General features: G+C 35.3%; 1 protein-coding gene across 2 annotated transcripts in view; it reads right to left on the bottom strand.

Annotated features, from left to right (window-relative positions):
* Positions 1-20,657, bottom strand: part of vps9d1 (VPS9 domain containing 1) — an 81,753-nt gene that overhangs the window by 23,866 nt on the left and 37,230 nt on the right. For both annotated transcript variants that reach the window (XM_039763451.1, XM_039763452.1), the window contains exons 6-13: positions 13,201-13,263; positions 12,215-12,267; positions 10,883-10,970; positions 6,357-6,442; positions 5,485-6,008; positions 4,362-4,491; positions 2,653-2,858; positions 1,787-1,871 (exon numbers count right to left, since the gene is read on the bottom strand). In XM_039763451.1, coding sequence (XP_039619385.1) covers positions 1,787-1,871; positions 2,653-2,858; positions 4,362-4,491; positions 5,485-6,008; positions 6,357-6,442; positions 10,883-10,970; positions 12,215-12,267; positions 13,201-13,263 — 1,235 coding nt within the window. The remainder of the gene's footprint in view (positions 1-1,786; positions 1,872-2,652; positions 2,859-4,361; positions 4,492-5,484; positions 6,009-6,356; positions 6,443-10,882; positions 10,971-12,214; positions 12,268-13,200; positions 13,264-20,657) is intronic.

Consider the following 20,657-nt stretch of genomic DNA (forward strand, 5'->3'; position numbering starts at 1 on the left):
AATGTCTTTGTTTTAATAGGAAAAACATGAAGGAAAAGAAACACTTAAAATGATACCAGCAATATCTGCACAATCTATAAATTAGTCAAGGCAGCCTTGCTGCCCACATATCAATATAGTAATCGTCAATCAAAAAAGAAAATCCATACAAGTCAGGTACTACTAGAAAAGTGCCTAAAAAACAAATGAAAAAAAATTCAAATAAACTCAGAAGAAACTACAGACATTTGTTCACTCCACAGTTTAACAATTAATGGACAGATATGGTTGGTTTCCAGTTTTTACTCTGAAGCATTTGTTAAAACACTACTCTGGATCAACTTTATCAATACCCTTATAATTTCATAAACCAGAATTAGATCCCTACATCCAATTTGGCTGTATCGAAAGATTCAATTCCCTCACTCTAATAACAGAATACATGCAAGTAGACAGGAAGTGGTAATTTCTGACGAATACTCAAAGATCTGAATTTTAGATGAAACACAAGACGTAAGATACATTTTATTCTTTAGAAAGGCGATCACAAATTCTGTAACATTTAAAAATATGTGGTTGGAAAAAGTGTTTCATATCTTGAACAGTCAGTAATGGGCGAAAATTTTGAAGGGGAGTTACGAATGGTACATGCAGCGTGGCACAGTGGCTAAGGCAATCTACTTTAAAATCACTAAGCCCCTGGCTTAATTCCTACCTTTAACTTACTGTTTACCCAAATCAAGTCAATTGTAAAACAAAAAATTGTGTGCTATCCTGCATCTAGTAAATTGACTTGGATACTGGTCATTAGCAAATATATACACCAGCTGTCTTATAACAAGTTCGATGAGATCATAGGTTTCCAGTTGTATAAAATTTCAAGTTCACATGAAGCAAATAAAGCAATATATAGTTCTAATTAACAAACCAATAGGTCAAGGGTGGCGAACTCCAGGCCTAGGTTTTCATTCTTACCATCTTCTTAATTAGTGACCAGTTTTTGCTGCCAATTACTTCTTTTAATTAACTTGACTCAGGTCCCATAATTGTTTATTTTTCTTTAATTAGCAGCCAAACAATAATGAGACACACAACAAGCCACCACATGACCAGCTCCCCTGTACCCATTACACAATATCTGAAATTAAAGAAATGTGATGGTCTTCGTAAGGTTAATCTCTCAGGTCATCAAAACATTTTGACGGTGCTCTTAGAAAGAACAGAAAAACAACAGTTTTTGAAATGTGTGCTCTGGCAGAATGAGAGGAGCAACAAGCCATGGAATTAAATGACGGGTTTAACAGCAAGAATTGGGTTCTCATTAAGAAAGTGATTAGAGTGAAATTGGTTGGAGTTTGAAGCCCCATTTTATCTGGTCATCTGTTAGCGCGTTTCACATCTCATTTCTGCTTGGCTGTCATTTAATGAAGAAAGGAATCAATTCAGGGGATGAACTCTTCTAACAGTGCTATTAAAGTGATGGGGAAAAAGTTAATTAGCAGTGAAAAATGGTCACTGATTAGGAAAAGGTTTAGAATGAAAAGCTGTGGCCACTGCGGCACTCCAGGCCTGGAGTTCGCCACCCCTGCAATAGGTATTCAATCATTAATGAAGAACAAAGATTTGAACATTAGCCTCTAAGAATTGTTATTCATTATTTATCACAGACAGAAACAAATTAAAAAACAAAACACCATATTGGGGGTTGATTTGTATTTAGTTTTGTTAAGTTTGACTTGATTGCATGGAATGTTATTTGCTTTTAATAAATTCAATAAAAGATCCAAAAAACACACACCATACTTACATTGCTGCAGAAGTGTGTGAGGTAGATGGCTCGTTTGAATTGCGGTACTCTTCAGCACATTCACAGATTAAACGTAGAGCTTTCACTTCATACAACAGAGAAAAAAAATTTAATGATGTATAGTAAGAACATATCCAGTTCACTACTGTATAACCCTGGACATTAATCTGTATGTATTCAGTATTGAAGCAAAACTCACTAATTAATCAGCATTACTGTGTCTTCTAAACAGGCACCTCCTACATTATTGTAGCCTGGAGATTGGTAAATATCACAGATACATTTTTTTATGCGAGTTAATCAGTTCACATCCTGATTAACATTTAAATGTGAAAATTATTGATTACAGCCTTCCAATTTTATCCAACCACCTAGTAAACACAGACTATCAAATCATGCAGAAGTGTTATTATTAAAAAAAAAAACCAAAAAAAACAGGAACACCTATGTTTAAAGACAAAGGTTTTGTTCATTGTATCTGTCCTATTTTGCTCTACTATGAAACTGAATTTTTTGTTGTTACTATAAAAAGCTTAAGTCAACCAGTAACTGATACAGCCTGAATTTACTTTAAATATGAAAAGTACCAAAATGATAGTTAATGGGTGCAAACTGAATTTAAATATCAACATATAGTACTTGGAAATTTTAGTAATGAACTGACAAAAAAAGCTTGGGATGGATTAGTGGAAAGAATTATTCCACATTTTAAAACAAGTTACCTTCAGTCTAAAGAAACTGCATCCAAATACAACAGAATGATGCCAAAAAGTGACTATTTCATATTCTACCCTATTCTTGGTTATGGTTTTTATAAGAGCTGGCAAAATGCTGAAAACAAATTAGTATAAAAACAAAAGCCTTACCAATACATTCAAGTTTCTTTTGAGGATAGCAGAATTTAGATATTTGCTTCAGCTCCATCACTGCTACCTCATAAGGGTAGCAGCCAGAAGGTGGTGAAGACTCAGACGGAAAAAGTTTAGACTTAACACCAATGTCACAGGGCTTCATATTTTTGTACAATGCCATACTTCTTTCAAAAGCAATTTCACGATTAATGTAAACTTTTCTAAAAGTACAAAGAGAAAAAAAAATACTTAATAAATGAGTTACTTTAGAACAGGGGTTCTCGACGTTGGTCCTGGGGACCCCCTGTCGCTGCAGGTTTTTGTTCCAACCAGCTTCTGTTTTTAATTGAACTCCTGGGCTAATTAAGTGAACTGATATTTCCCAAGTTGTGTTTAAGGAACAATATATTAATTAGAAAACTAAGTTTGATATATATAGATATTATATATATATATATATATATATATATATATATCTCTATATCTCATATATATATCTCTATCTCTCTCTATATATATATATATATAGAGATAGAGATAGAGAGATATACATACATACACACACACACACACACACATATATATACACATATATATACCAGCTAATTAAATGAGATCAGTGCTATAAGGTGTTGTCACCAATTAGGACTGAAGTTGAGAACCCCTGCTTTAGAAGGATAGTGCAAGTAGACTCATTGTCAAAACAGACATTTATTATGCTCTAATTTATTAAATTGAAGTGTACATAAAAGCTACTATGAAGACTGAGAAACAAGTTTAATAACAACAACCTAACCTATTTAACACAAATACATCTCATTAATATGCTAGGTTTTACTGATGCGGACTATAGTCTTTAAAGAACTTCAACACCAAGCTTAACTTTGTATTTTAGGGAAGTCTACAATGTATTCTGTAGCTAAGAAATTGCTTTGAAACAGAATTAAACCGTGGAAAAATGATTTTTAGCAACAACGGTGCCACCTGCAGGATATTACAAATATTACAATGTCCTTTATACGAATGGCAACAAAAAAGTTCTCCAATGAAATATTAAAAAAAAAAAAAATTAAGAGCCTCTTATGAAAACATTTTTGAAATGTAAATGTTGCTAATTGAAAAGGAGTAGCTTAGAAGTCAAGATATAAAACCCTACATTAGGTACGAGAATAATTAGGAATGCCCAAAGGTTGGCACTAGAATCAGGAATAAAAAGGCAAATCTGCCTAAGCTTCCAAAATTGGACACATTATACTGCTCAAATCAATAACGTAATAAACATAATTCTGAAATCATACTAAAGCTTAATTAGATTAGAAAGATTTACAAAAATCAGCTTCATTTCCAGTTGTACTACATGTTTTATCAAGCAAAGAAGCTCCTACTTAATTAGACATCAGTTTATTGAAAACACTAACTTTTGTGGACAGGGTTGTTTACTATGAAATGATGGAAACTGGTCCCCATCTATCCACTTCTCCTTCTGAAAGGGCTTGCTTAATAATGACTCAGCTTCTATTCTGCATGCATTACATCCTGAACATACAACACAGACATTAACATAAGACGAAAGACAGAACTGGTAAAGACAGAAGGAAATTTAGCCTAAGCCTTCATTCAAAATTCTGACATTATATGCAGTGAAACCGGAACAGATTGCTGAAATAAAAAAGTTATTTGAATTGGAGTAAGCAATTGCTGGAAAAAGTGTAATCAATACATACCTAAACAAGGCAAATAAAAGTGTCCAAATAGGGGTGAAGAAAGCCTCTTCCAATATTGCTAAACACTGATCTTTAGCAGCAGCATTGTTCAAAGTTTCAAACGACAGAATGCATAATGACAGAAGTCGATCTGGCCATAATGGGAGAGGGAAAAAAAAAAAAAAAAAAAAAGAAAGTTTGCCAATTAATACAACAATTCACAACCAAACCATTATTGTAGAATTGTCGCTGTTGGCACTAAAGTTAGAAATCACAGAAAGCCTCCAAACCCACCCCCCCTAAACACCACATAAAATCAACTACTAAGAGCAATAACATGCCGCTCTATATTTGATATTTTGGTTTAACAGCCACACAACCACTTATTTTTTAACCAAACTGTTAATCTTAGGGTGAAGGAAACCCACACCTACTGCATAAATAGCACAAGGTAGGAACTGAAATTTGAAAGACACCATCCACTGACCAATTTAGAGTTGTCAACAAGCTTAATGTTCAAGCCTTTTGGAGCAGAGGGGGAAAAACTGGAGCACAAAGAAGAAAACCAAGTGGCCCATTTGTAATGGTAAAACTCTACATAGAGCGCATGAGGACTGGTTTTTAAAAACCTGATCTCTGAACATGCAAGACAACACCACTGGCCTCTGTGCCAGTGGTTTTACTCCGCTTACTAAACAGTGGTCTTTATGCTTATAGACTCTGAAAACATAAAACAGCACTGACTCACCTTTTCCAAATGTATCTACACTATGTAATAATTCTAATTTAGACCACACAATCCAGGTTACCTGGACTCTATCCCACCAAAAACACAGGAAAAATCCAGCAGAAAAATCATGAGCAGGCCAAGTTGCTTAAATTATTGTATTTGCTGCAAATTCCAAAATATTCTCCAAATTCATTAAAGTTTGTTTTGAATTCAACATATATGTATAATGTAATGTATATATTGCTACCAGCAAAATATACATTAAATACATTTTGATATTTTAAATTAACTAAATTACCACTTACACCAAACAATTACTGTTTTCCCAGCTATACAATCTCTTTAATAAAAAGGGCCTTATAACACTACTCTGCAATAAAGACAATGGGCGTTGAATACTTACAAAATACTAACCTATAGAGTTATGAATATCTTTGACAATGTCTTTCAGTTGCTGGGGAAGGTTATCATTCTCCAAAGACAGAACTGGAAACTCTTCTGGTTTCTGTGAAGACAGATTAGGAAGACTTTCTGGCTGGCCTTGAAACTGTGGTAAAAACTGTTCCAGATCTTCAAAGGAGCCATCTTTGTCAACAGCACTTAATGTGGAGGTTTCTTGGTTATTAATATGTTGTGTCTGCTCTTGAACTCGAGAGTCTGTGTTGGCATTGTAGTCTTCAATTAGGGGTAGAGATGTCACAGAAACACTGTGCTTCATTTTTTCATTGTTCATTTGGTTGTTCTCCTGTAGGGACTGCATGCAGTGTATACTATGTGAAGCCTTCATGCTGTGCTGCTTGCCGATAGAAGCCACATGTGCAGGAGATTTCTGGACTAAGTTGTGACTGCAGTTAGCTCGGCTAACAATACTATATAGCTTGTTGTAAATACGGTACTGCAGTTTCTTCAAAAGCTTCATGACAGGATGTTCAGGGCAGCTGGGGGTAGGAGACAAAAGGAACAAAACGCTTATTCCCCGCTCAAAAAAAACATATAGGCATCCAGTAAATTTTATTTTTTGCTCCAAATTCACATATATAATTCATCAAAAGCAAAAACCTTCTGAAGTTAGAATTAAAAACATTTTCAATATTCCATTTGCACAATATGATGAAATAAGTTTATGCTAGGCACAAATACATATTTAAGTCAGGAATAAGTTAAAATGAATATTTTCTCCCAATGTATCCTAAACAGAAAGATGAAACTAAGTTTTTTTTTTTTTATAAAAACACTTTTGCACATTTTTAAGCACACTATTGAGTCTACCTGTACATTTTCTTTACCTTAGAATACATGATAAAAGACCAACAACAAGCGAAAGATCATTAGGATTTTTCTTTAATTTTGACTTCCAATTCTTGGGCCAATCCTGAAAATACATAAGATATACAATGGCATAAAACATCTGATTCATATTGTTTCAATTTTCACATTATGAACAGCTTATGTACCACAGCACTGACCAATACTTCATGCTCGCATTACTATTTAAAAACAACTATTTTGCCTGATTACTTGGTAATCCTTTATTTTAAATTGCTTGTCAAAATCTTCCAATAATTAAATTTTCATTATAAAAATTAACTCCTATACCTCAGCAAATCTTCATCTTGAATGCTTGCATTTGAACATGCATTGGTCTTTCCAATTAAGGACAAAACCCATTTATTTATACATTCTCTGTGCTATCCTTGTCAGATTAGACTTTGGCACACCATAGTCCTGATACTACCAGCATTGAGGCCACAGCAGGAAGCAACCCTGAATGGGACATCAATCCATCACACAGAAAACTCCCTCACCCAGTCCACCAAACACTGAGCCACTTTACAGTTTTCACTTAACCAGTCACGCAAATCTTTGGAATATGGGAAGAAAACCTGAATACCCTATTAACCTCAGCACAGAGAGGGAAAAATATGAAAAATTCATGCAGTTAGTGACCGAGATGGCATCCAATCCCAGTTTACGGGAGATGGGAGGCTGTAGTGCCAACCACCACCACTGTGCAACCCACAAATAGAAACAAGATTTTTTGAATATATCTGTGTAAATTTATGTTGACATCTTTCAATAACTAATATAATCTCAAATAGAAAGCTATAGTACTTATTTTTCAACAATTGAAGTATAGACAGGTTCTTGACTTACAGGTTCCTGCATTATTCTACCTCAACACCTCCAGTATCTGGTGTCTCCAAAACTTCCCTTCGAGGAAGCTCCTTTCAGCATCAGTATATCTGCCAACTGCACCTCCTCTCACCAGATATGCTAATACTGGACGGTTTTTCCCATTCTTGCACTTCAGCTCCCCTGACCATCCAAAATGCTCATAACCTACTGATATTTCAGCACCTCTAAGTTCTACCTCTTTTCAAGGTATCTTGGGACATTTTAGACTTTCTGACTCACTGCTCTCTTCTTGAAAATCCCAAGCTATACTGGTCCAATCAACTTTCAAGTAACTTAGATTTTGCTTGAATTCTAATTTTTCATTTTATCTTGGAACTGCAGTACTGCACTACTTGTGTTCCATCGTAATTTTTTTTTTGTTTGTTTTTTAAACATGTGCTGAGACTTACTTTAGAAAGTCACCTTGGATGGAGGTCCAAGGTAAGAAAAATGGTTTGGACAAATCTTATTGAATATTATGTTTTTATAATTTTAGGCATGTTGATCTACAGTTTTATGTTTAAATGCTTGACAATTCATTTACATTATGCCCATGACAAATATTTAAGTTTAAGTGCAGGTATAAATTAGTTTTGAATGCAAAAATTCAAAAACGTTTAAATGCTATAACTAATAACATTGTGAAATTTTGACAAGTAAAATGTTGAACCACAATCATCATATCCTCCCAATTACTATGTGCGCCACTTCAAAAGTTAATTTGTGGTTTGAGGCAATTAGTTTGTTATAACATGGTAGCGTGGATATAAATAGCCCAAATTGGTATAATGTTAGTTCTGCCTGCAGTAGTCAATGACAGGGCAAGAACTGCTTAAATTAGCAAAGAGAAACAGTATATCACCAATTTAAGAACTGGTGGTCTGTCAATCAGTAAAAATTCAAAAACATTGAAAGTTTCTCAACATGAACTGAGGAGACCATGTAAATCATTAGAGAAAAAGAAATAGCTAATGAAAGACAAATAAGTAGAGACTTGCTTAGGTCAATAAACACATGATCAAAGAAAATGTGTTTGAGATTTGTGGTTCCAACTGCTGTGTGCTCATGAAAAACAGAAAATGTGAATGGAAGACACCTACATGTATGGTTCCCACCATGAAGCACATAGAAGGTGGCGTGATGGCGCTTTGCTGGTAACAAGATCAAATATTTATGAAGGCAGTGATACACCATCCTTTGAGTTTGGCAGGGCAGTCTATTTTTCAACACGACAGCGACCCAAAACATACCCCCAGGCTGTATAAGGCTGGCGGCACATTATACAACTTCTAGTTTGAGCATATCAAACTTAATGACTACAGTCGCTGAATTTCATTGCATTTAGAATGGCACAGTACATGCCTAGGAATAACAAGGGAGGACAGAAAAAAACCAACTACACTCATGATTTTGAAGCACAGTTTAAAATTTTCAATGCATTGCAAACTTGATGCATCTTTACAGCCAATTGACAGACTACCTGAAAACACCAATGGCCATTATAAAGGTTTTCAAAGTATGGCAAAGTTCAGCTGCAATCTGTTAGTCTTTTTCATTTTTCCATAGTGTTTTGATATGATAAACAGGACAGGTAGACAAGCCTCTCTTATTATCATAATCCAAAGCACCCTTTAGTACAGGGGTTGCTGTGTATGCACTGTACTTCCAATTGACAACACATTGGCACAATCAAGAGAGCACCCAGGTGTGTACCACTTTAACCTTTGTCTGGGTTAGTTCTAGACTAATCTGACCGAGTAGCAGAAAACGTCAAACTACATGACTAGCATCACAGAAGTGCACCCTGCCTCACCGAGATTATATAAATGAAGTCTACAACTTAAATTCACTGGGAAAATACATGCAGTGTGATGGGTCTGTAAGAGCAATTTGGCAAAAAACTAGGGTTATTCAGTGCTGCAGTAGAAGACCGGACTTCAACCATTAACTGAAATAAACTCAACAGAGATGTTTTCAGGGGAATTCTACCAGAGAATAAAGGAAAAAGTAACCAACTGGTGTTATCATTCAAGACGACTGTAAACACATCCCTGGAGACTACATCATGAAGCTAGTTCAGAGACCCTGTCAGTAAAGCCATTATCAAGGCAACAGGAAGCTACTTTGAAGAATCTAAAATAACAGCTTTCATTTAACATTTCTTTGATGATTGCAGAATTCCACATCATTATTTTAAAGCCTTTTACTATTCTAAAATGTAAAAAAAAAACAAAAAGAAAAACACTTCTAAGACTAGGTGTGTCCAGCCTTTTAACTAGTATGGTTAGTGGATGGTGAGGACTAAACAGGAAAAACCTGCGTTATAAAATTCAGTGTGTTAGCCTCTAGGTCACTCTCTGCAAAAATAAAGCTTAGAATAAAAGTAATACAACACCTTGAATTTTGTAAATTATCTCAAATATAAAACTATTACACCTTTCTTAAATATATATATACAAAGTAAGTTTTAGGAACTAAACATAGAAGAGAAAATATACACACACACACCTCACAAAGAACATCCAAGTTATTCACTGTCCACTCATTGTGTTACCCTTTCAATTAAAATCTACTCCACTCAGAACAATACAAGCATAATTTTAAACAGAATGCAAAAACAACTTAAATCAGTTAGTCTGGACTTGTTTGGCTTGACTATAAAGACTAAATATTTATGAAGACAAATGTAAAAGCTAGAAGGCTAGACAAAAATTAACACTCACAAAAACAAGAAACATTTTTAAAGTGATAACATTCTGGATAAAAAGTAGTACTATCAGGGCTGTTTATCTTGCAAAACTTCAGCTTTGTAAACACACTCTTAAAGATGTCCCCTAACAACAAAAGTAGTTTTAGAAGCAAACACACTGCAGAATAGTGAAGATAAAACAACAATATGCAAAGAGATAAAGATGTAAAATCAGATTTTAAAAAGTAAGTTTGAGAAACGCTCAAGTTAGCTGCTCGGTTACTGATATTTATGAAATTAATCTGGAATTAAAGATTTTTTCTGATACTATTCTAGTATCCATCCATCCATTTTCTAACCCGCTGAATCCGAATACAGGGTCACGGGGGTCTGCTGGAGCCAATCCCAGCCAACACAGGGCACAAGGCAGGAACCAATCCTGGGCAGGGTGCCAACCCACCGCAGGACACACACAAACACACCCACACACCAAGCACACACTAGGGCCAATTTAGAATCGCCAATCCACCTAACCTGCATGTCTTTGGATTGTGGGAGGAAACCGGAACGTCCGGAGGAAACCCACGCAGACACGGGGAGAACATGCAAACTCCACGCAGGGAGGACCCGGGAAGCGAACCCGGGTCTCCTAACTGCGAGGCAGCAGTGCTACCACTGCGCCACCGTGCCGCCCATCTATTCTAGTATCGTGACACAAATTGTATTATCGCATGCGTGACTTGCAGTGGAAGACAGTGGGGGTGGTGGCCCCACCGATTTGCGTCACGATAATAAAAGTGCCTTTTTTCCTCTTGAACTAAACACGCCTCATGGAAATGCAGTAATGTAAATGCATAAAACATCACAAGCATCATGTACAGAAAACAGGCTTTTGTTTTACCCTGTAGCCATCCTAAGTCTAAGTTTTATATACTTCCTTTCACATACATGATCTTGATCATATTCAAGTATGCTGGTGTAAAAAATTCTTTGTTCTTGTTCTTCTGCAGTCAAACATGCTGAACTAGAAAATCTCCTAAAATGATAAAGTTTCATAATTAAATTATAAGCAGCTTTAACAAGCTATGAAATAGAACAAACATAATAAACTACTATATACATTTATAAAATCACGTTTCCTTTCTATGCAAAAAAGCTAATCAGATATCAAAATACATTAAGTAACATTAGCAGGAATAAAACAAATTCAATACATATGAAATTAAATTACTGTAGTCTTATAGCGAAGACAGTACTGTGAAATTCTCTAACAGATTAAAGTGGCAAAACTATCAAATAAAGTCAGTGGCGTAGCGTGGGTGTCAGCCGCCCGGGGCGGAGAAAAATTTTGTTGCCCCCTTATTTAGGTATTTCAATTTAAAAGACTAAAATATACAGTAATTCTTTGCCGCCCCCTAAAAGTGCCGCCCAGGGCGGGCTGCCCCTGCCGCTCCCACTACACTACACCACTGAATAAAGTACAAATTAAAATAAGACCATTCGCAGCCACATGTACATATCCGTTTTTTTTCTTTTTTTTTTTTTTTTTTAAAAACAAGTAATTCGGAATTAAAATGAAAAGGCATATAAATTGAATGAGTAATACTTAATCCAATAAAGTGAATTAGCCACCCATTCCTTTTCCGATCACTTAAATTACTGGCATCACTAGCATTCCATCATACAGAGGGGAGGAGAAAAATCAATTCTTTTCATAAAATGCAATTCTATTTTAGAGGTAAAATTACTAGTTTGCAGTTGTCCTGCTACTGAACAGAATCAAAAGCAAAACAAAATGAAAGCAAGTTTGATTCCGTCATACTGCAGTCACACACTGCTTTAAAACTTTCAATTATTACCACTAAGACTATTACATTTAAGAAGTTTCATTCAAACTGCTGTAAGCATTTTAAAATGTAATGGCTGTAAAAACCCTGACGAGCTCCAAATTATTTCATTCATTTGAATGCTATTAACACGTGTATATTGCAAACAAAAATTTTAACTCCTGTCTCTTCACTTGTTACATCTGTAGATTAACGATTTGTTTGTACATTCCTCCTAAAATCACATTTTCCTAGGAAAATCTAAATCTAAAAGCAATTTAGCATGCCAAGAAAACCAAAGTACTTATAGAAAAACTATATATAAACAATTAAAGCATATGCACAACATCCAGTAAAAAAGAATAATGTGTGAAAGGTTCTCTTACAGTATGTCATAAGTGAAACCGAAATGGCTTAGTTAAAATCAAAGACAATATTAAATGCATTCACTTACCTGTTAGCTTCTTCCTGTAGCCGGAGACGTCTTTCCTCCACCTTCCTTTGAAGCTATTAAGATTTTAGTTAAAGTATTCTAACCAAAAATTACTGTTAAACTTAAGATAGTTTAGATAAACCTTGTTTTCTGACCAACTGTGTGTTTTCTGTGAACTGCAGTTAATTTTACGAATAAAATCCAACTATAAATACTGCACTGTACCATCCTGAAAATAGCCGCAAATTTGACATTAGGACAATCTGCATCAAATAGCAATTATTGCAGAGCTAGCCATATTTTTTATTAAATGTATATCATTACACCATGCTTATAATCTTATACTGAATATATAAAAATATATTTTCTCTGTGGTCTAAGAAACAAATTCAGAATAAACAGAGGCTACTGCAGAATACTCACTTCAGCAGGTTAAACTGTACCCATTTTTGGAAGAGAAATGATTCTGATATTACAGAATCATATTTTAAGAGAAATACAGTATGTATTTCATATTTAATTATTTTATTTGAAAAACTACTTAATAGATCATATTGCCTTATGTATCTGATTATATAAAGGAATCATTCAACTGTCAGTGTACCACTTATTATTACTTAGGCCAAAACTCTACATTTGACACTTTCCAAGTTTCCAATTCAATTTAAATGACCACTTTTTCTCCAGTGTTCAGATGATATACACAAAATTTTACAATTCTGGTCCAAACTTAAAATGATTTTGCTTTACCTTTCCATTACTCTTAACTAAGAGGCAGAATACATTGCTTTTTATTTCCATCAATACAAAGCAATCCTATGAAATGTAGTAAATCTATTAATATATCTAAAAGCAGGACTATACAGCAAAGACAGTGTTAAAAGTAGGACAAAGTTGTGAGCACAACATATACTAAACATTTACAAAAGAAATTAAACATTAACTGCAAATGTAAATGGAGTCCTCTTATCAGAAGATAGGAAAGCAACATGCAATCTTTAGGATACAGCATCTTGTCTTGCCTTTGCAATAATTAGATTCTCCATCATCTGGCGCTGTAGAGACAGGGTCTGCAAAACAGAGAAAACACAGCAATTCTATTACCTTCCACAAGGCGGCACTATCAACATTTTAAAAGTACTGTACTTCATCTGACAAAAATCCATTCTAAGCAAAGCAAGGAAGTGGAGTCAGATCAACCTTCAGTCCTAAAAGACCCCTATGTCTACAAATTTTTATTCTAACCAGTTTCTCAATTAGTGAGTCATGGTTACCTTAAATTGAACTTACTGTTTAATCGCCTACGCTGTTTTCCCCCCCTTTTTGCATTTAGAAAAAAGTGCAGTAGTCTCCGATTTACAATTAAAGTAAATTGATATACTTTTATTTTTTCTGTATCTTTAAATGCTTACTATGTTGTGTTGTTTTGTGCAACTTCTCTGTGGAATTTGCTTTCTTAACTGTACCTGAATCCAGACAATGTTGAGCAGAGCAGACACCAGCACAAATGACTCAAAGAAACACTTTCCGCTGCTAATTACCAGGAAATAGTTATCTAAAAAGGCCAATAAAAAATAAAATATTTAAAAGAATAAAAGTTAATTCCTACCTAAAACAAAAATTACCGCTTCATTTAGTAAAAATAGAGCACAACCATATTGTAATTAACAGGAGGATGCAAAAAACATTTAAACTGGGAAATAACCACTTGCCTACTCTAATTGAGACAAGAAGCTGGTTGGGACAAAAACCAGCAGTCACAATTGGCCTCGATGTCTGAACGTTAAGAACCACTGAGGTAGTGAAAGTTTTACGATTAAAATCGGTGTACAAGCATTGTTGATCTACTTAACTTCAGACTTGAAACTGGTCCATGACAACCAGGCAGAACAGAAAACCCCCTAACAAGACGTGGCTTTGCTAACTCACCTTAACACTTAACTTGTTTTTTTCATACGCAACAACCGCCGTATGTTCGTTGCGTCATTCGATACTGCGCTCCTGCTACAGGTGTATACTAAAACTCCAACTTTCAAGTGAAGGTAAGTTATAAACTCTCCACTAACGTTCTTAAATTTGTTCTAATTGCGTTTACCGTTACGCCAGAAAAAAATACCACTTTCGATTGTTCGCTATTGAGGACGTGAACTTCCACGGGCCCCTTTTAAAGTACCTTTAAAAATGCCTTGAATGTTCTCCAAAAGTAGTGTATTTCTTCCGAAAGCGTATACCCTGCCATCATTGAAATGGACACTCTCTTCAAAAACGAAGGATCCAATCTACCTGCAAAGGTGAATGCTTTTGTGATTTACGCCACACCGCCTCCTCTAAGAGCTCAGAACCCTTTTATAAATAATGCCTTGCTGCGTTAATGCTGGAAAATACTGGCGCGAGAAAAAGCAAGAGAGGGGCTGAGACATCGATGAGGTTATCCCGCACAAACACGCAACGCCCCATTGTGCGGATTGGCGTTGGCGGTATTTTTCCTTTGTGCGTTTCACACCTTTCACATGCTTCGGTTTTGGAGAAGGGTGGGGTCTAATGACGTTTTTCTTCTTGGCCAGCCATTCGAAATCACGTTAGGTACCTTTGATAACATTTTAATTGGCTAGTTTGACATTCACGAATTCCGAAAGTCAGAGGATCGCATACAGTGCATTATTTTATATACATATAGTTTTAAATGGTTCATTTATATTCGCATGTAAATTGCGAACAGCGTTGTCCTCCGATTCAACCCTTTTTAGCGTATTTTAAATGGAACACATTTTTGGGAAGCCGAACGTACATAGTCCACAATTTGCATGGGCATTCCCGGACTAGAATTTGGAACCTCATCTCATGTTCATATTAGGTTTCCTCATATTCCCCAGAAACGTACCGGTATTTTTAAATGGTGTGTTTCGTTGTAAGTCGTACCGTGTGCGTGTACTCTGCGATCAGTTCTAAGACTTCTTTTTCCGCCCAGTGCTGTTGAAATGGGCTCCTCAATCGCATCCCTGGATTAGGTTAATCGGGCTTGAGACTTTTCGAATGTAAACAAATGTATGCTTTTTTTTGATAACCTTTAAATGAACATATTCCGTGGAACAGTAAGCGTAATCAGGAATGAAATTCAATGATACTGTATGTAAAGTAGTAGTGCACATCTCCCTGATGGCCCTTCCGATCTAAATTCATCCATCCATTTACACAGGTGTTGGGTGTCGTCAGTACAGGATGACCGGCAGTAAGCGCCTATAACCCAACTGCATCAGACGCAAGATATGTGTCAGCTCTGATACGTACACACTCACGTTTAACCATACTGGCCCAAATTTGAACGTCACCACTGGAATGGCGCTAATTGAAAGAGTATTCTTTCTTTTAGGCTATCGCGCCCTTTCCCCGCCAATTCATTTGTTTTTTCCAAATACAGGATCAAAGATAACACAAATCTAGCAGTGGTGGACAAGTGGCCCTCGCTACGGGACGGGGTCGCAAACACACTGCGTGGCCCATGCTCATTAATCTTACCTTTATATATTTTTAAGAGTATTTAATTTATTCAAGGAAGGGTCTAATGGAGTTTAAACAACAGCGTTTCTAAGAGTCGAACTTTACAAAATCAAGGAAACTTTTGCGTTCATGCTTTCAATAATAGCGCATGCTTAAGCGTGTTTTGAACTGCGCTAGTTTCTTTAGTAGTTCATTCATTAGAAAAAAAGCTTCTCATGCCGTTATGAAGGCAATCGCTTACTGCACAAAACTCCACAGAGTGTAGTAGCTATTCGTGAGATCTTCGTAATTTTTTTTAATATCTTCAGTGCGAAGTCAAATAGGCAGACACTGTGGTACATATATACTGAGCGGTGCCAGTCAGCTACCAGTGGTTTTTCAAAAACGCTTAGAGTAGAATTTATTTTGTGTATATTGTTGTTGAATTATCAGCATCCAGCAGTAGTCGGCCTTCATACTCTAATTTCTAAACCCGGTCATGTAAATCAACCCAAATGAAACCCATTAATCGAACGTACTTTAAATCGCCCTAAATAACGCCCCATTAAATCAAATTCCATGTGTGGTTCTGAGAGATTCTCATTTCGCACAGTGCTAGCCGTGGATTACTATGCAGCTGATAACGGGCACAGTTTCAGAGGGCGAGCACGCCATTTTTTTTATCTTTTTCAATTGTTAGCAGCGCTGATTGATCATTCCTCTCTTAGCAAGCACTGGGTTAAAACTACTAACGGGTTCCGTTTCAGACGTTTGTCAACAAGCATACACAGTTTAATCTTTTTCCATTGTCGGCAATACTGCTTGATCACTCTCCTTTTAGCAAACACTGAGTTAAAAGTCAATGCTAGGCTGCTCTCTGTACAGATGATATCTAGGTTAGGTTAGGTAGACTTCATTATCCCAGAGGAAAATCTGTTTGCAGCAGGAAAGTACAAAAAAAAGAAGCCACTGTTACATATTGTCACATATACACATTAATCATCTTAACTGAAATGAGCCACCGTTACAGGTTATAATTTGACCTTACATCTTTTATAATTCTTATCCACCTATTTAAAAAAAAATATTAAGGCTACCTTTATAAGTGTGATTTTTACTATTTCAAAACCAAGAAATTCAATTTATCTGTTTCCAAACCCATATTGCCCATTAAAAAAAAATCCATCATTCATACTCTTAATACACTGGACCAGTTGTTATATTGGTCACTTTGGGCGCAGGGAGAACCCCGATTTTTTTATTTCTTAAAAAAAAAAACCCTAAATCATCTCAGTAACAGATGATCGTTAATTAGTGGCGTATAGACTGTGCTTGGATGCCGATTAGAATACTAGTTAGGTGTATTTTTTATGCTGACAGAGAATTACGACTTGTAGATTTACTTTGATGTTTTTTTTAGTGTCATACATGTTTTCAAGCTGCTTTTATCAGCAAATATTATTACATCGATCAATGAGAATTATTAATAGCATAAATGGTTTATTTTTTTTTTTTTAAGTAATTTTATTGCAATCCATACAAAGCAATCAAGTTTTTACAAAAAGAATTGAGTTAAGAACAGATCGATCCCCACCCCTGAGAGAGAGAGCAAGCCAAACAGCGTAAAATTTAAGGCTTGTAAACATACCTAAATTAATAAATTCTCTGTGCTTCATGACCTTATTTTACAATGTTACTGATTAGCTCCTGCCATGTTTTGAAAAAAGTCTGTATGGATCCTCTGAGCATTTGATTTTTTCCAATTTCAAATAATATAACACATCGGTTTCCCACTGACTTAAAAGAGGAGAGTTTGGGTTCTTCCAGTTTATCAGAATAAGTCTGCATGCCAAAAGTGTAGCCCCTCTAATGGTTTCTAATTAAGTAGCAAATTACATATACAGTATTAACTTTCATTGCCTAAAGTGGAAGCAAATAAGTTGTGCCAATACTCTGTTTTTGTCAGCGTCTCGGTCCTCTTTTGGGTTCTGAGGTCTGTTTATCATGTTTTGGGGGATAATGGGGGGGCTCCACTTGGAGTGTCGATTGCAATGTAGTTTGATATTCGCATATTGCATCGTAGAACTGGGTGGTTGGCAGAGGCTTGGTCCCCCGTAGGTCTCCCTCATAGGTTCTTTGTGTAGGTCATAGTGGGCGGTACCAGTATGTATCCATTTACTGTTGGTAAAAATGAATACTACCAGTAATATGTACCAGTGCATACTGGTCCACTTCAAACCCCACAAATTCCTCTTTTTTCATAAGTTATATCAAAACTCAGCCAATATTTTCATTCTTTCTTTATTCCGCTTAATACTATATCTGCTACCAGACAAAATTAAGGCAAGAACACTAGTAGTGACAAAACTTGAACAGCACTACATTTCGGCCAGTGCTATAACCAGACAGATGTAAGTGTGCATTTGAATTCACCACATAAATAAAATAATTTTCTAGCCAAATATACAAATTTTAATTTTATTATTTTTAACTCCTGTTTCCTGTGTTTTTAATCCTGATGGCAGCAACCTAAACTCAGCATGTTAATCATAGCCCCTATCCTATAGCTTGCATCCTGTCATGGAAATGAACACTTGCAACATTTAAACATTAAAACTTGGACTGTTTAATATTAACAATGTTTTCAAGGCTTCAGCAAGATTAATGCAATACCGAGTTAAGGGGTGTTAGAACCTAACATTGCAGAATGGGCCCAAGCCAGGAATCAAACCAAAAATGAGGATGCCATTATTTCACATAAAAACTGTTTTGCACACCCACATTTACCAGCATAATACATATTTAGATATGATAATCAACCAAAGTTGGATGTTTTTGGATGTGGGATATAAACATAGTCTGCATGCATGCACAGTCTATCAGATTTAAAAAAAACGCACACACACACACAATCATTAAATATTACAAGAAACTTTGTACTGAATTAGGGCCATGTAGTTTCAGCAAATGTGAACTGTTATTAATAGGGGAACTAAATTGCTAAATCTGCTTATTTTACAATTTCTGCTATCAGATTCAGAATTTGACTTAGCTGTTTCAAATGTTTTAAATTGGTTCTCCAGCACACTATCTACCCAGTCCTCTACCTGGTGATTGGAACTTTGCCCAATGTTGGGAATGGACCTTCTCTCCCCAAAAAAGAAAAGAATTTCTGCCAGTGTAATGTAGATTAAGTAGCCTTTTAATTACAGCCATCCAGTATTATTTATTTATATTTTTCATTATTTTATATTGTAAGTAGTAAGAGCCCAGGAGTGTTTCAGTTAAGTTTTATTTTCACAGGAATGAAAAGCAGTTTCCAAAGACTTAGTAGTTATTAATCAAAATATAAACAGTTATTACACCCATCTATTCACTTTTGTACAGTACGTCTGTAACCCTTAGTGGGCTAAGCAAGTGTAAGATGTATGTATGTATGCAAGCACAATACAACATCAAAAGTATGACTTCCCACTAATAAGCCCAATATGAGTGCTATTTAAGTAGCTTTAAAACATTTTCTTAATAAAAAAGTATGAATATAGCTAAATTAAAACCATAGCTGCCAAACCACAAACAAAATTAAGGGAATATAACCAGGGATAATTAACACAAAAGACAAACTGAGCAAAGGCTTAAAAACCACTGAAGTCTCTAAGGAAATACCGTAACTGTCACCAACAACAGTCTTGGCTAAACATAAGGAGCCTGATGAAATAAACGAGACAGATGAACCGCAGTAGCTTCAGTTGATGGCTAAGTAATTGCTGTCACCAGTTAAAAACAACAAGAAAATGTATTGAAATGTGAAATATTTAACTTGAATTAGATTATCTGTAAATTGTGCTATATTTATGCTACACTAATGATTTCGGAAGCACCAAAACCAACAATTAATTTCAGAATTTTCCAGCACGATGAGGAAATTGCTCTTCTACAATATTTAGAAATTCTTATTAAACAGAAAGTAATGTTTCATGAGGAATATATCAATGGCTCTATATCTCAAGTAAATATTACATATATTTTTCCTATATGAATGCTTTGCTTTTATTCGAGCAACTTGAAATGAGTTATGTGCCCGTGCTAATAATCAAATGACTATAGAAAATGGAGTACTTTCAAGAATGCCTTTAGGGAAGTTGCTGACATTTTCAATAAAATGTAACACAGACTCACTATTCTACTGAATATATCAAGACACTATTAAGTTCATTTATCATTATAAAACATACCCAGAAAGAAATCATAAGGTATGCAAGACAACATATGCAACTACGGTGAGAAAATAAATTTACTTCGGTTCTTACAAAATGCATACACAATCTAAACATACATGTAAATTAGAATAACTAATGGGTATTCTAAAAAATATGCATTTAATATTACAAGGAAAAAATCAATGAAATATACAGTACAGGCCAAAAGTTTGGACACACCTCCTCATTCAATGTGTTTTCTTTATTTTCATGACCATTTACATTGGTAGATTCTCACTGAAGGCATCAAAACTATGAATGAACACATGTGGAGTTATGTACATAACAAAAAAAGGTGAAATAACTGAAAAAATGTTTTATATTCTAGTTTCTTCAAAATAGCCACCCTTTGCTCTGATTAATGCTTTGCACACTCTAGGCATTCTCTCAATGAGCTTCAACAGGTAGTCACCTGAAATAAAACCACTATTTTGAAGAAACTAGAATATAAAACATGTTTTCAGTTATTTCACCTTTTTTTGTTAAGTACATAACTCCACATGTGTTCATTCATAGTTTTGATGCCTTCAGTGAGAATCTACCAATGTAAATGGTCATGAAAATAAAGAAAACACATTGAATGAGGAGGTGTGTCCAAACTTTTGGCCTGTACTGTATTTAGTAATACATTTTATAAAAATGGCAACCAAACTCACATGAAAAATGTATTGCTTAAACATTTATTTACTTTATCCAGCATTAGACAGAATTCATAATATACATTACTA

This window comes from Polypterus senegalus, chromosome 9, assembly GCF_016835505.1.
Source record: "Polypterus senegalus isolate Bchr_013 chromosome 9, ASM1683550v1, whole genome shotgun sequence".
In the NCBI taxonomy this organism is placed as follows: domain Eukaryota; kingdom Metazoa; phylum Chordata; class Cladistia; order Polypteriformes; family Polypteridae; genus Polypterus; species Polypterus senegalus.